We start from the raw sequence: 12,989 nt of genomic DNA on the forward strand, positions 1-12,989 counted from the left end.
CTTCTGGGGCTGTTGGCCTCCTGCATCCTTCTGGTGCATCACGCCAGGTGGCGGATGCGGGCTCTGCAGTGGGACCTGAAGTTTCAGTGGGCCCAGCATCAGGGCAACCTGTCCGACCACGTCCTGATCTCGGAGGGCACTGCGAGACAGTTGCAGGGGTGGTTTACGCACCGCGATTGGGTCAGCGGCAGATCTCTCTCCCTACCCCAACCGGAGCACGTAGTGGTGACGGATGCGTCCCTCCTGGGATTGGGGGGCCACATGGGAGAGAGGGAGATCAGAGGCCTCTGGTCTCCGACGGAGTCCCGACTCCACATCAACCTTCTGGAGCTGGGAGCGATCCGGCTTGCACTGAAAGCCTTCCTTCCCTCTGTCTGGGGATGTGTAGTGCAGATGTTCACAGACAACACCACCGCCATTTGGTACTGCAACAAACAGGGCGGGGTGGGGTCGTGGGCCCTTTGTCAGGAGGCTCTGCGCCTCTAGCAATGGCTGGAACACCAGGGCGTGTCCCTGGTGGTTCAACACCTGGCAGGCTCCCTGAACGCCAGGGTGGACAAACTCAGCTGTTGGTGCATTTTAAATGGCGTCTGAACTCGGACGTGGCACAAAGTCTCTTTCAGCAGTGGGGAGAGCCTTGGTCAGATCTATTTGCCATAGAAGAGAACACGCAAAGGCATCAGTTCTGTGCGTTGGAATTTCCAAGGCGTCACTCGCTCGGAGACGCTTTTCGTCGTGAGTGGAGCTGCGATCTGTTGTACGCCTTTCCCCCTATACCACTTCTACCCAGAGTGCTGAAGAAGATCAGGTGCGACTGGTCCCAAGTCATCCTTGTGGCTCCGGACTGGGCACGAAGATACTGGTATCCCGAGCTACTCAGCATGTCAGTGGATCCCCGATTCGTCTGCCCCTTCAGGAGAACCTTCTGTCGCAGCAGCAGGGGACGGTCCTCCACTCAAACCTGTCCAGTCTCCACCTCCATGCATGGAGATTGAGCGGCGACAATTGAGGCCATTTGAATTGCCTCCTGAAGTCTGTGATGTTATTCTGGCAGCCAGGCGTCCCTCCACAAAATCGGTGTACGCCTGCAGGTAGAACAAATTTGCTTATTGGTGCACAGCAAAGGCTGTGAATCCTCTTTCTGCCCCCCTTTCAGAGGTACTCCTCTTTCTTCTTTCTCTTGCCCAGCAGGGCTCTGCTCTGGGCACTATCAAAGGCTACCTCTCTGCCATTTCAGCCGTCTTAAGGCTCCCTGATCAGCCTTCTCTTTTCAAGTCCCCTGTTGTAAATAGATTCTTGAAGGGCATCACTCAAATGTTTCCTCCTGTTCCTTTCGTGATGCCTCAGAGGGACTTGAATCTTGTTCTGACTTATTTGATGTGTGCTCCCGCCGAGCCACTTCACCATTGCCCTCTTAGTCTTTTTACTCTTAAGACTGCATTACTGGTTGCCATCACCTCTGCCAGGAGAGGGAGTGAGCTCCCGGCTCTATCTTCTAAGCCTCCTTTTCTTTCTGTCCATCCAGACAAAGTTGTTTTAAGAACGCGTCCTTCTTTCCTGCCCAGGGTGGTTACAGCCTTCCACATCGGGCAGTCAATCCCCTTGCCCACCTTCTTTCTGCCTCCGCATCCCTCGAAAGAGGAAGAGAGGCTCCACCGTCTGGACCCAAAACGTGCGCTCTCATTCTATCTGGATCGCACACGCCAACTCTTTGTTGGTTACGTGAGGGCTAAGAAGGGACGGGCGGTGCACAAACGAACCATTTCTCGATGGGTCGTTTTGTACATAAAGGCTTGTTATTCACTGGCTAAAAAGGAGCCTCCTGTGGGGCTGCGTGCCCATTCCACTCAGGCCACTGCGGCTACTACTGCCCTGGGTCGGGGAGTCCCCTTGCAGGACATCTGTCAGGCAGCTAAGTGGGCCTCGCTGCACACGTTCGCTAGACACTACAGCCTGGACAGCCAAGTCCGGAGAGATGGCCTTTTCGGCCGTTCGGTTCTCCAGGACTTTCTGGTGTGATCATTGGTTTGCAGACCCACCACCGGGGTTGGTATTGCTGGGGTATCTATTCTAAGGTAAGGAATCTAACACTAACCTGTTTCTTTCAGATGCACAAGTTACTTACCTTCTGTAACAATATATCTGTAAGAAACAGTAGTTAGTGTTCGATTCCTTACCGCCCCACCCATCCTCCCCGTTCTGTGAACCGATATCTAGGGTTAAGGTTCTTCCCTTTGAGGGCCCTAGTTTCATGGCACCAGTGTCGGTTTTTATCATGGCTCTGCGTTTCTGGCGCGGAAAAGCTGTGTATAAGAACTGACGTCAGCGCCCGAGGGCGGCATCTAAGTACTCCGACGACGTCCTCCTGACGACGGACGCGGAGCCGCAGACGACACCTACCGACGCGCAGGGGTACTGCTAGGCAAAACTTTCCGGATCCACTCGGACGCCTGGCGATATTCTAAGGTAAGGAGTCTAACACTAACTACTGTTTGTTACAGACATATCGTTTCCGAAGGTAAGTAACTTGTGCATCTGTAACTTTTTGTCACGATGGCCGATTGACAAAATCACGATGCCATTACATCTGCTAGACCCCTCTGGTTGTGGAGATATATAGGGTTTAGTTTCTCCAAGAAGACGGTGTACCCAAAGCTTGCAGCTCAGCTGCACCTTGCAATGGTTTTTCATTGTGTACTGAGTAGAGTGTTTTTTGGTAAAATATAAAGAGTGAAGAGTGAGTTTGAGGGAAACCTGTTTTTTTCTGAAATGTTCACCTGCTGCTGGGTTTAGGAGCCATGGTCATTTGTACATTTCTGAGTTTGTGGTTATCCTTAGAAGCCTGTAATTCAGAGGGCATTTTGCAAAATGTCTTCCTTCTTATAGACTGGCTTACATTTGGAAGGCACAAATCCAATTGGTAGCAACAATCTTTCTATTATTCTATGTTTACACATGTCTTTCGATATTAATGGTTCCCACTTGTGTGGCTGGGTCTTGCACTTTCGACACAGTGCACCCCAAACCGCGACCTTGAGGCATCATATTTTACTCAATAGCTTCATGCTTTTATTTTACAACTGGGAAGCCGAGGATTTTGAGCCCTAGCTCAGCTGCCACCTAGAAATACCAGCCATACCTAAAATTTGACATAAAAGGTTGTAAAAGGTTGTGTGACTTCTGTGGTTGTGGTTCTTGAAAACATCAAACTGTGCCAAAAACACATTATACCCACATTTCAGTGAGTACAAATTCTAGAACCTGCAAGGATGCACACATTTCATACCATACAGTGTTCCCTTATGTCTCCCGACAAAAATGGTACCTTAGTAGAGTGAGTGGGTGTAGGAAAGTAGGATCTGCTTTCATGGTTACCCCCACTTTTTGCTGGTGTCAGTATGTTTTTTTGACTAGTCTGACTGGATCCTGCTAATCAGGACCCCAGTCTCTGTGCTTCCTCCCTACATTGGCTATGATAAGTACTTCTGTACATCCACAATAGTCTAATAGTGTACCCATGTGAGTATAAGATACTAGGTTACCCAGGGCATAGGTAAACCAGGGGTCTCTCCTGGGCTACAGCATATATTGTGCCACCCATGAGAGACCACTTGAACTGTGACTACAGGCCTGCTATTGCAGCATGTGTACTCTGGTGGTACCTCCACTTACAACAGATATACGTTTTCTTACATCTGAGGTCACTACACTTAAAACCCATAAGTCACCCCTAAGGCGGGCCTTTCAGTCCTGAAGGCAGGGTGCTGGGTTATAAGTGTGAGAGTGCCCCTGCATGTGCAGGGCACCCCTACAAACCCCGGAGTCAATATTCCAGGCTTTGTGAATGTGGACAGCCATTTTGATACATATAGTGGCCATCCGTCATTATGTGATGGCTAACTATGTAGTAGCTGTGCTGAACCTGGGCATTTTTGGTATCAAACATGTTGGAATCATACCCCAAGACAGTTACCCGGTGTTGGGGGTATGATTCCATGCACTGAGGGGCTCCTCCAGGAAGCCCCCAGTACTCCTGGTTACAGGCTTTCAGGGTCTACCAGCAAGCTAGTGCTTCTGCAGACCATAGACATGATTCTGCCTTCCTGCTGCTGAGCTGAGCTTGCGCAGGGGAAGGTAGAACAATAGGTTTCCTGTCACAGGGAGGTGTGACCACCTCCCAGACAGGACTTAGTGTACTGGGCGGGTGTGGGGGTGCTTGCTAGCGCCACCAGACCTCTTTAAGGGGATATTTGGTGCCCTCCTTGAAAACTCTGGTTTGAGCCAGTTTAGAGAGCCCTTGGCTCCTGTCTGCTGTGAAGCTGGACAAAGGACATGGAAGTATCCTCCCCACTGTCCACCTTCTCCTCTGGGATGGACCTCTGCGTTTTCCTAACCCCTTCCTTGGGTATTTGAGGGCTTACCTATAGTTGGGTCCTCAGATTTGTTGTGGGACAAGACTCAAGCCTGAAACCTAGTCACTCTTTGACCGTCTGGCCAATTGGACTTGGCCTAGAACCAACACTGCATCAAGGAAGACTCCTTCTGCTCCTGGCCTTGCTGTTCTGCATGTTTTCTTTGTTGTGTGTGTTTGTGCTTCTTCCAGTATCTTCAACAGACCTGTGGGCATCAAGGACACCCGAAGTAATCTCCCTTGGAGTGAAGGAGTCATTCCCCTACATCTGCAGGCACTCCAACTAAGCTGACCGGTCTGCTGCTCTTGACGTCCCACGGACTTCGAAAGGCTCTGCAACACAGGTGGTGGTTCTGCAGCTCCCTCCAGGGCTTACCTGTCCTCTCTTTTTGAGGCCACTGTCCCTAGTCGGAACCACTGTGACTAAACCCCTGTGCACCGCATTGACTTGCCGTTGCCACAGCTTGTTGGCTCTGTACTCCAGAGATCTTCTGGCTACAAGAAGCTCCAGCCTCCAGCACCTCTTCCTGACAAGATCAGCGTCCTCACAGCATCTGCTGTACCGTGGGTCTACATCTTTGGTGAGCTGCTTGAGGTCCTCTCGTGACTCCTGTGCCTCTGACCTGTACGTCCTCTTGAGGGTCTTCTCCTTCTCCAGTTGGCTTCTCTGCTTGCTCAGGCCTGCTATGACTGTCCTGCTTGTGGTGAGTCCCTTGGACCTTGCTGGGCCGAATGTTGCTCCTGCTTCCCTTTCCATGCGTATTGCAGCTGCTAAGGCTTGTTGGTGCTTCCACCTGACACCTACCCCCCACAGCTGCAGTGACAAGGACACTGACAACTCCTCTGAACCATCCAACATCGGTGGACGTTGCTTTTCCTTGCCTCCTGGTCACCTCGCAGTGGCATAGACTCTGTCCCCTCTGCCTGCAGGTTCTTCACTTCAAGAAATCCACCCTTGGATTTCACCGGAGTCTTACAGTGTTCTGCAGCTGCATCTTTCCTGAAGTCCTCTATTGTGGTCTACGCCAGTTTCCGACATCACTTCGCAACTATGCACCCAGTTTCCCTGGTGTAGGTATCCTGGTTCCTGGGGTATCCACAGGTGGGGAGAGACTCCACCTTATTTATTCCACAGGGTTTCTACAGGGCCACTGGGAAGGGTCCTTCTCCAAACTGCAACCATGACTTTCCTGTTTACTTCTATTGGACAAGCAACTCTGCACACAGCCTCCATAAGATTCGTGGTTACTTCCCTTGGGTGGTTCCTTGTGTCCCCAGCTCCTCTGAGTCTTCTGGTCCAAGTTCCGACTTCGGTCGCAGTTTGCATTCCCACTTTTTAGTATATGGTTTGATTTCCCACTGGAGACCACTGTATTTTGTGCTTACCTGTTCACAATTGAAGTATTAGTGTGTATTTGTGTTTATATCTCTGGGTAGGGGATATACCAATGTGTTAGTTAGTGTTCTGTAATAAATATACTTATTTTTATGTATACACTGTGTGGTTTTTTACACTACTTCTGGATAATCCTGAAGTCTCCTCTCCACAGCTACCACTTAGAGAGCTTTCTCTGGTTGTTTAAGACCACTAAAATCACTGTAAGGGTTGTCTGGATTAGTGCAAGGTGCTGCATCATATACAAAGCCAGCCTCCTACAGTGGGGCCTGCATCTGCGACAGGACAAGGCACAAATGCAACATGGACCGATCACATTTTTCCACCTAAAAACAGGCCCTTTTTGGTAATGTTGATGACTCTGGAATATGAACCCTAGCTCTGCCGGCACCCTGGCAAACCTGCCTAACTTGCACATTTCTGAAAACTAGGCACCCAGAGAGTTCAGGGTGGCGTGACTTGTGTAGCTATCGCCAGCCCCCCTTCCCCTCAAATCCCTTACAAACCTCACATTTGAGGTAAAAACACACATTTTCCATATATTTCTGTGTTGGAAAGTTCTGGAATCTGCGGGGAGCCACAAACATTTCCTACCACCTAGCGTTTCCTCAAGTCTCTCAATAAAAGTAGTAACTTGCTTGTGTGGGTGAGCCTATCCCCCCACAACAGGAATAGGTCCAAACCGCAACAGGGACATGCCCACTTTTTTCCATGAAAACCAGCCCCTTTTTTCCCACTTGTGTATGGCTGCGTCAAATGAGATAGCTTGGTGGGCAAAAAACTATAGATTGGAATGCGGCCGGTGTGATTGACAGTTAATTGAAGCAAGCCATCCATAACCTTGTTTTTGTTGACCTTGGTGTCCCAGCAGCAGCCTAAAATTGGTTCCCTAGCACCCAGTGCTCGTCTTCGTTACCCACTACACCGTCCAGTAGCATTAGCAACACTAGGTCTTCTAAATCAAGTGGCGAGTACAGTAATACTATTCTTTGTGATCTTGCCCTTTGTCTAGCTGTGTTGGCCTTCACATGTCTAGCGCCTGGAGACCCTGTCGGGTAGCTGTGCGCTCTATAAGTGTAAAAATAATAATAATACTTGCTATATCACTTCAGTCACAGTTAGTACCTTCTACTTTACCTGGGATGTTCATGTAAAGGATAGCCTGAGTATATATTCGCCCTTCAGAGGTAATTTTGATTTTACCTGAGAGTACCAGGAACATGGCATTAGCGTTATCTTTTAAGCTGTGTCTGTTTAGATGTGAGGCATACTTACAGTAGAGATTTTAGTGTTTAATGGCAAGGGAAATTTATCCCATTTTCTTGTGGTGGACCAATCTGTTGAAGTTGTCTTTTCCTTATCCATTTCTGAGTTGAAGTGTGTATTTTTCATTAGTTTCTCTAATTGTAATTGTCTAAATTATTTCTAATGTAAGCTAGATTTTTAATGTATTTTTCCACTAATCCATGAATCGTGTGTTATCACAGGGCAAATTTGCTCCTTCAGATGAGGCAGCCTTGATACTTCACAGGAAGGGTTTCGATTGCGGTTTTCAAAATAAAGACACAGGGCTTCACTGCTCCACTTCTCAAGGAAAGGTACATGACAGTATGATATGTGTTGTTTGAGATTAATGTAAATCATGTGTAACATATTATTATAAGTCTAATTGCTTTGGATTTGTCTTTTAATGTTTTCTATTGTGCTATTAATGGAAACACAGCATCATCAATCTTCTGTTAGTAAAGGTGTGAGTGAATATTTTCAAGACGAGGGGCTAGTGTCCCAGAAAAATAATTGAGGTTTACACAACTTGAACTTTCTCCTGTGTGATGTTTACTATGAGCAAATATCTAACTGTTGTGGATATCTTTCATTTTTTTTTTACATACAAAGGATCCCCTCCCAGTATGTAATTTAGCAAGCAAATGTGTTCAGTTGCAGCACATTTAAAACTATTGAATGGAATATCTGAGGTATTTCAACTCAAAATATGTCGTTAGAGTCCCCAAACGTACTGTTTCCCCTATTAAAAATACTGAGCAGTCGGCTAATCATAGAGAATCAACATTATGAACAAGTTACTTACCTTTGGTAATGCTTTATTTAGTAGAGACTCTTATCTAGCCGCAGATTCCTTACCTTCAAGTTTTCCCCAGGTGTCAGACTGGATCCAGAAATTTTCTTGAGCAGTACCACTGTGCGCTGGTAGGTGGTGTGGTTCGGCTCCACGTAACGTCACTGGCATTGTTCACACCGGAAGTGACATACGTGATGCCTATACAGGTGCCCACCAAGCCCGCTGAAGGCAGTTAATTTTCATGACTTTCCATGCCTGAAGCACAGAGCCACGAAGTACACTGATCACTGGTGTGGAAAACTAAGACCCTGAAAGACAAAAGCTTTGTCCCTAGAAATCCATCCGCAGAGTGGGGAGGATCGAGGGAGTCTCTACCAGATAAGGTGTTGAAGAACCGCGTCTTAAACCCAGCGGCGCCAGGGGCATGCCCAAAGTCTTCGGATTCACTTGTCTTGGTATACAGAGACACGGAATACTTCTGGGTGGCGTCAAAGACCAAATTTATTAGCTGCAGCTAGTAACAGTGATTCTAGATGTATAGCATGGCGTACGTTCTCAGGAGACTGCTCAATTTTGTAAGGCGAGACATCTTCTTTTATACACAATATTCACAGTTCGAATACACACCCACTGCGCAAAATTCTGACCAATAAGGTACATTTTCAAACAAAGTATCACATAACAGAAGACTCAGTTTGCAGTGTCCCAGCCCAAAGTTAATTATTAGGAATGTCCCAAATTCAATCTCCACAAACCGGACAAACCCATAATTGAAAGCACAATGCATGTAATAAAGGAGCATAGAAAAGGAAACAATGACAGATAACGAGCAAGATAAGGCATGTGTAGAGAACCTAAAAGTTAACGATGTCCTGAACATTGATTGGCAATCTCAGACAACGATCAACCAAGGAAATTGGCTTGGCAGGGTCAGTTTCAGGTGAAGGAGTCAGGTCCTTACAGTTCACCTTAAAGTCAAGAAGAACCTAGCTAATGTATACCAGCACAAGAAGGCCAGGTCGCTTCATTCAATCGACCACATTCATCGGCCTACGTGATGGCAATACAAAATGGAGGCTCGGACAAAATGGAACCCATATTCGAGACGAAGTCTCCAAATACGTAATGAACTCGCTAGTTAAAGTGACGAATTTACTCCATATTAGCCGAACTTACTAAATACGGTTCGACATCACCAAAATCGTGACGGAACCATAACCTCACGGGACAAGATCGGATTCACAGAACCTCAGTGTTACCGAAGGTAAGTAACTTGTTCATCTGCTAGAGACTTCTAGCTGCAGATTCTTTATCTTAGTATAAATACCCAACCAATACCTCTCCAGAGGTGGGTCTCCTGATCAGTTTCACACGAGGTAGTCCTGCAGGATCGAACACGCAAAATGCCCTTCTCTACTGACCTGACTGTCCAGGCAGTAGTGTTTGGTAAACATGTGCAAAGAAGCCCACCCTGCTGCCTGATAGACACCCAGGACCAGAACTCCATGAACTAATGCTCTGGTTGCAGCTTTATCTCTGGTGGACTGAGCATGCAAACAGTCTGGGTTGCTTCTAAGCCCAAGCACTGCAGATTTTAATGCAGAGTATGCTCCATCGTGAGATCGCCCTTTTCTGTACAGCCCGTCCTTTCTTTGCTCCGACATACTCCACAAAATATTGTTCATCTACTTGGAACTCTCATGTTGCGGTCAAGATAGAATGACAACTCTCTTATTGTTTATTCATGCTGAATTTGCTACTCTTCCTTGGAGGGTTGAGGCGGAGTGTAAAAAGTAGGCAGAGTGATCGATTGGCCTACATAAAAGGGAGTGACCACTTTCAGTAGAAAGGAAGCTCTGGTACGAAGCACCAATTTACCTGGATAGATGTTCAGCTATGGTGGCTTGACAATGCCTGAAGCATACTGACCCTCTGGGCAGATGCTATAGCCACGAAAAAGGACGTTTTGATGATAAGGAGCCTGAGTGAACAATTGTACAAGGGCTCAAAGGGAGCACACATAAGAAAAGTGAGGACGAGATTTAGGTCCCACTGGGACATAATAAAAGTGGGGATCAATGTTACAAACCTTTCAGAAACATATATGCAATAGGGGATTTAAAGATGGACTGCTGGTCAGGCAGCCACAGAAAAGCTGAGAGAGCAGAATGATATCCTTTGAGAGTGTCCAAAGTTGAACCTGCTGGGTAAGAAAGAGAATAAAAAGGAGAGCCTGAGACAGAAGGGATAAAGAGAATCAATCTGTCTTTCTGTACACCATATCACAAATCTTTCTCAACGGCAGGTGTATGCCCTCTTGGTGGAGGGAAGCCTGGCTGCCAAGATAGCGTCACAGACTTTGGCGAAAGGTTGAAAACTGTCAACCGTCACCTCTCAGTCTCCATGCAAGAAAGCGGAGCATGGACAGATTTGGATGGAGAACCCTCCCCTGCTCTTGCGACAAAAGTTCCTCCCAATGGGGCCGCCTGATTGGAGGACCGATGTCCTTGCAGAACTTTTTGGGATGCCAGACTCCCGTGCCCAGTCTGGAGCCACAAGGATAACTTGGACCCAGTCGTTCTTGATCTTCTTAAGAACTCTGCGCAGGAGGGGAATGGTTGTAAAGGCCTATAGGAGGCCTGAGTAACACTAGAGACTAAAAGCATCTCAGAGCCAGAGCCTCTTTGGACAATTCCAGCGCGCAGAGCAGCTGACATTGCAGGTTCTTGTCGGTGGCAAACAGTTCTAACCAAAGCTCTTCCCACTGCTGAAAAAGACCTTGTACCACCTCTGACTGTAGATGCCATTCGTAATCAACTAGGCATCTTCATCTGAGATTGTCTTCTCTGGTGTTGACAGCCCGCCAGATGTTGTTCAATCCATGTCCAGAGACGCAGGTCCATGACCTCACACTGCCCAGTTTGTTGTAGTACCACATGGTGGTGCTGTTGTACGTAAACACCTGCATTAGCCTTCCCTTGATGGAGGGCAGAAAGACTTTCAATGCCAGCTTGATCGCCCAGAGCTCCAACAGGTTGATGTGGAGCCCAGATTCTGCCAGAGACCAGTAAGCTCTGATCTCCACCTCTCAGAGATAGCCACCCCATCCCAGGAGTGACACATTTGTCACTACTCAAACTCAAGGAGATGATTGATGGAGTGCTGAAACTTTTCAGACACTCACCCCCAGTCACCCCCAGTCACTGATCTGGGTTGAATCCATCATCGTTCTTTAGCTCACTTCCCCACCGCAGTTCAGACATAGCTATATGCAAATCAGTCTTGATCCTGTACCTAATGGGAACAGTCCAGCCCGAACTGCCAAGCCAGATCTTCCCTGGACCGGAAATAAGCATCCTGGGACGGGTTTTGGGGTAACAGCCCTCATCAACCAGGCTAGCTTGATTCCAGTTGTCCTTTACCAATAACAACAATAAAGTGCATGACACAACTGAAATGTTTGATATTCAACAAACATCACTAATAAAGTTCCCAAATCAGTGAGTGAATGCTTTTTTAGTTTGCAATTTCTAATGACAGCATGTGATAGCCTTATTTAAGTTTCATTATTTTCTTTTTGTTTTTGTTGCACATGGTTGTAATAAAAATTAATACTATCAAACAGTTTTCTTAGGCCAGACTGATTGGCTTTGTCAATGCTTGTTTCCCAAGTGCTAAGTGTGTGAAGGTGCTTCAAAGTAATCCAGGCGGCGGAAAATGTTACTCATGAAGAAGAGAAAACAGCAAAAAAAGAAATAATGGTTTCAACAGTTTTCATAAATTGCTTGATATTTTATATGTAATGATCAAAATCTTTTCTAGACCGTATAATGTTGACGGAGTTTCGACCTTGCATGACCTGCACGATTCAACAAGTCATCAAGACAAAATGATGAAGAACATCTAAAAAAGAAAATATTGCTGCATAGATAAAATTCAAACAATGATAACCTTCTTATAAGATGTTTGACATGATTTAAGAATAATTTGAGAACCACAACTCTGGGTCAAAAAGTACCTTCAAATTCAAACGGTTGGACCTCTGCGAGAGTATGGTAAAAACTAGCAAGGAAATGAAGAGAGTAAAGAGGGGTTCACCATTGACAAAAGAAATTTGCCAATGATACAATTGCAACTTACTCAGTTTGTGAGGGATCGCAGCATTTTAGCAGGGGCTCAACTATGGCCCAATTGTAATCAGTAAAGACTGCAACCAGAACAAAATGATCAAATTAGCACTCAAGATAGCAAGCGATAATCAAGGGAATTTATCTAAACTTTTGACGCGGTGCGAGTGTCGCTGGATCTCTAGATGTGACATTGGCATTAGTGGTTTAAATTCCTTTGATGAATGGACTAACCTGATCTTGGTTTGAAGGCAGATTATGGCGACCCCAACTCCCAGAACGGGGTGGTATATATCCAAACTTTTGATGCTTTGTTAGTGCCACTAGATCTTTAGATAAGACATGGTCAAGACTGTTTTAAATTCTCTGGATTAATGGAATAACTTGATCTTTTTATTGCTCTCACTGTGTGCGAGTACCCAATTGATTATTGACATGAAATTCTGTATCCTTTTGAATTGTGTTGCTCAGTCTAATTGAGATAAGTCTTCTAGGTTGTAAGCCCTTGAATTACTTTGTTTGAGTATTTACCCAATGTTTCTCTACATGTTCCTATATTTAGCCCTTCAATTTGATTGTTATAGTTATCTTTCTTCTTTTGCTTTTCACTTACTGTTATTGACTTTAGGTACCACTCGATATATATATTTGTTTCGCTTGGAAATAAGTGTTTATTTTAATTACATGGTTTCAATTTCATTGTTTTGATTACCCCTTTTTCATTTATCATTTTTTGATTTTAAGTGCCACCCGAATTTCTTGCAAATTGCACTCTGATTCCGACGTCCTCGCTGTTGTTTCTAGTTTTTAAAATGGTAATGCCTGCATGATACCCAAAGAATAAATTGAAACTCTGTTTTTGACTCACTTTTAAATTGTTTTTATCTGCGCCGTATAAATATGTTGTACATCCTCATGCCCAGCTTCAAGTCACCGCCATAGACCCCGGTCCGTCACGGCTTGTGCCTCTTGATT

The 12,989-nt window shown here is 46.1% G+C and overlaps 1 protein-coding gene across 1 annotated transcript in view; it reads left to right on the top strand.

Moving 5' to 3' along the window:
- MAN2A1 (mannosidase alpha class 2A member 1) overlaps positions 1-12,989 on the top strand; it is a 1,326,430-nt gene that overhangs the window by 1,248,471 nt on the left and 64,970 nt on the right. The window contains exon 21 of the mRNA XM_086961008.1: positions 7,295-7,405. Within this exon, the coding sequence (XP_086817134.1) occupies positions 7,295-7,405 (111 nt within the window). The remainder of the gene's footprint in view (positions 1-7,294; positions 7,406-12,989) is intronic.

Source organism: Lissotriton vulgaris, chromosome 3_1, assembly GCF_964263255.1.
Source record: "Lissotriton vulgaris chromosome 3_1, aLisVul1.2, whole genome shotgun sequence".
NCBI classification, from domain to species: domain Eukaryota; kingdom Metazoa; phylum Chordata; class Amphibia; order Caudata; family Salamandridae; genus Lissotriton; species Lissotriton vulgaris.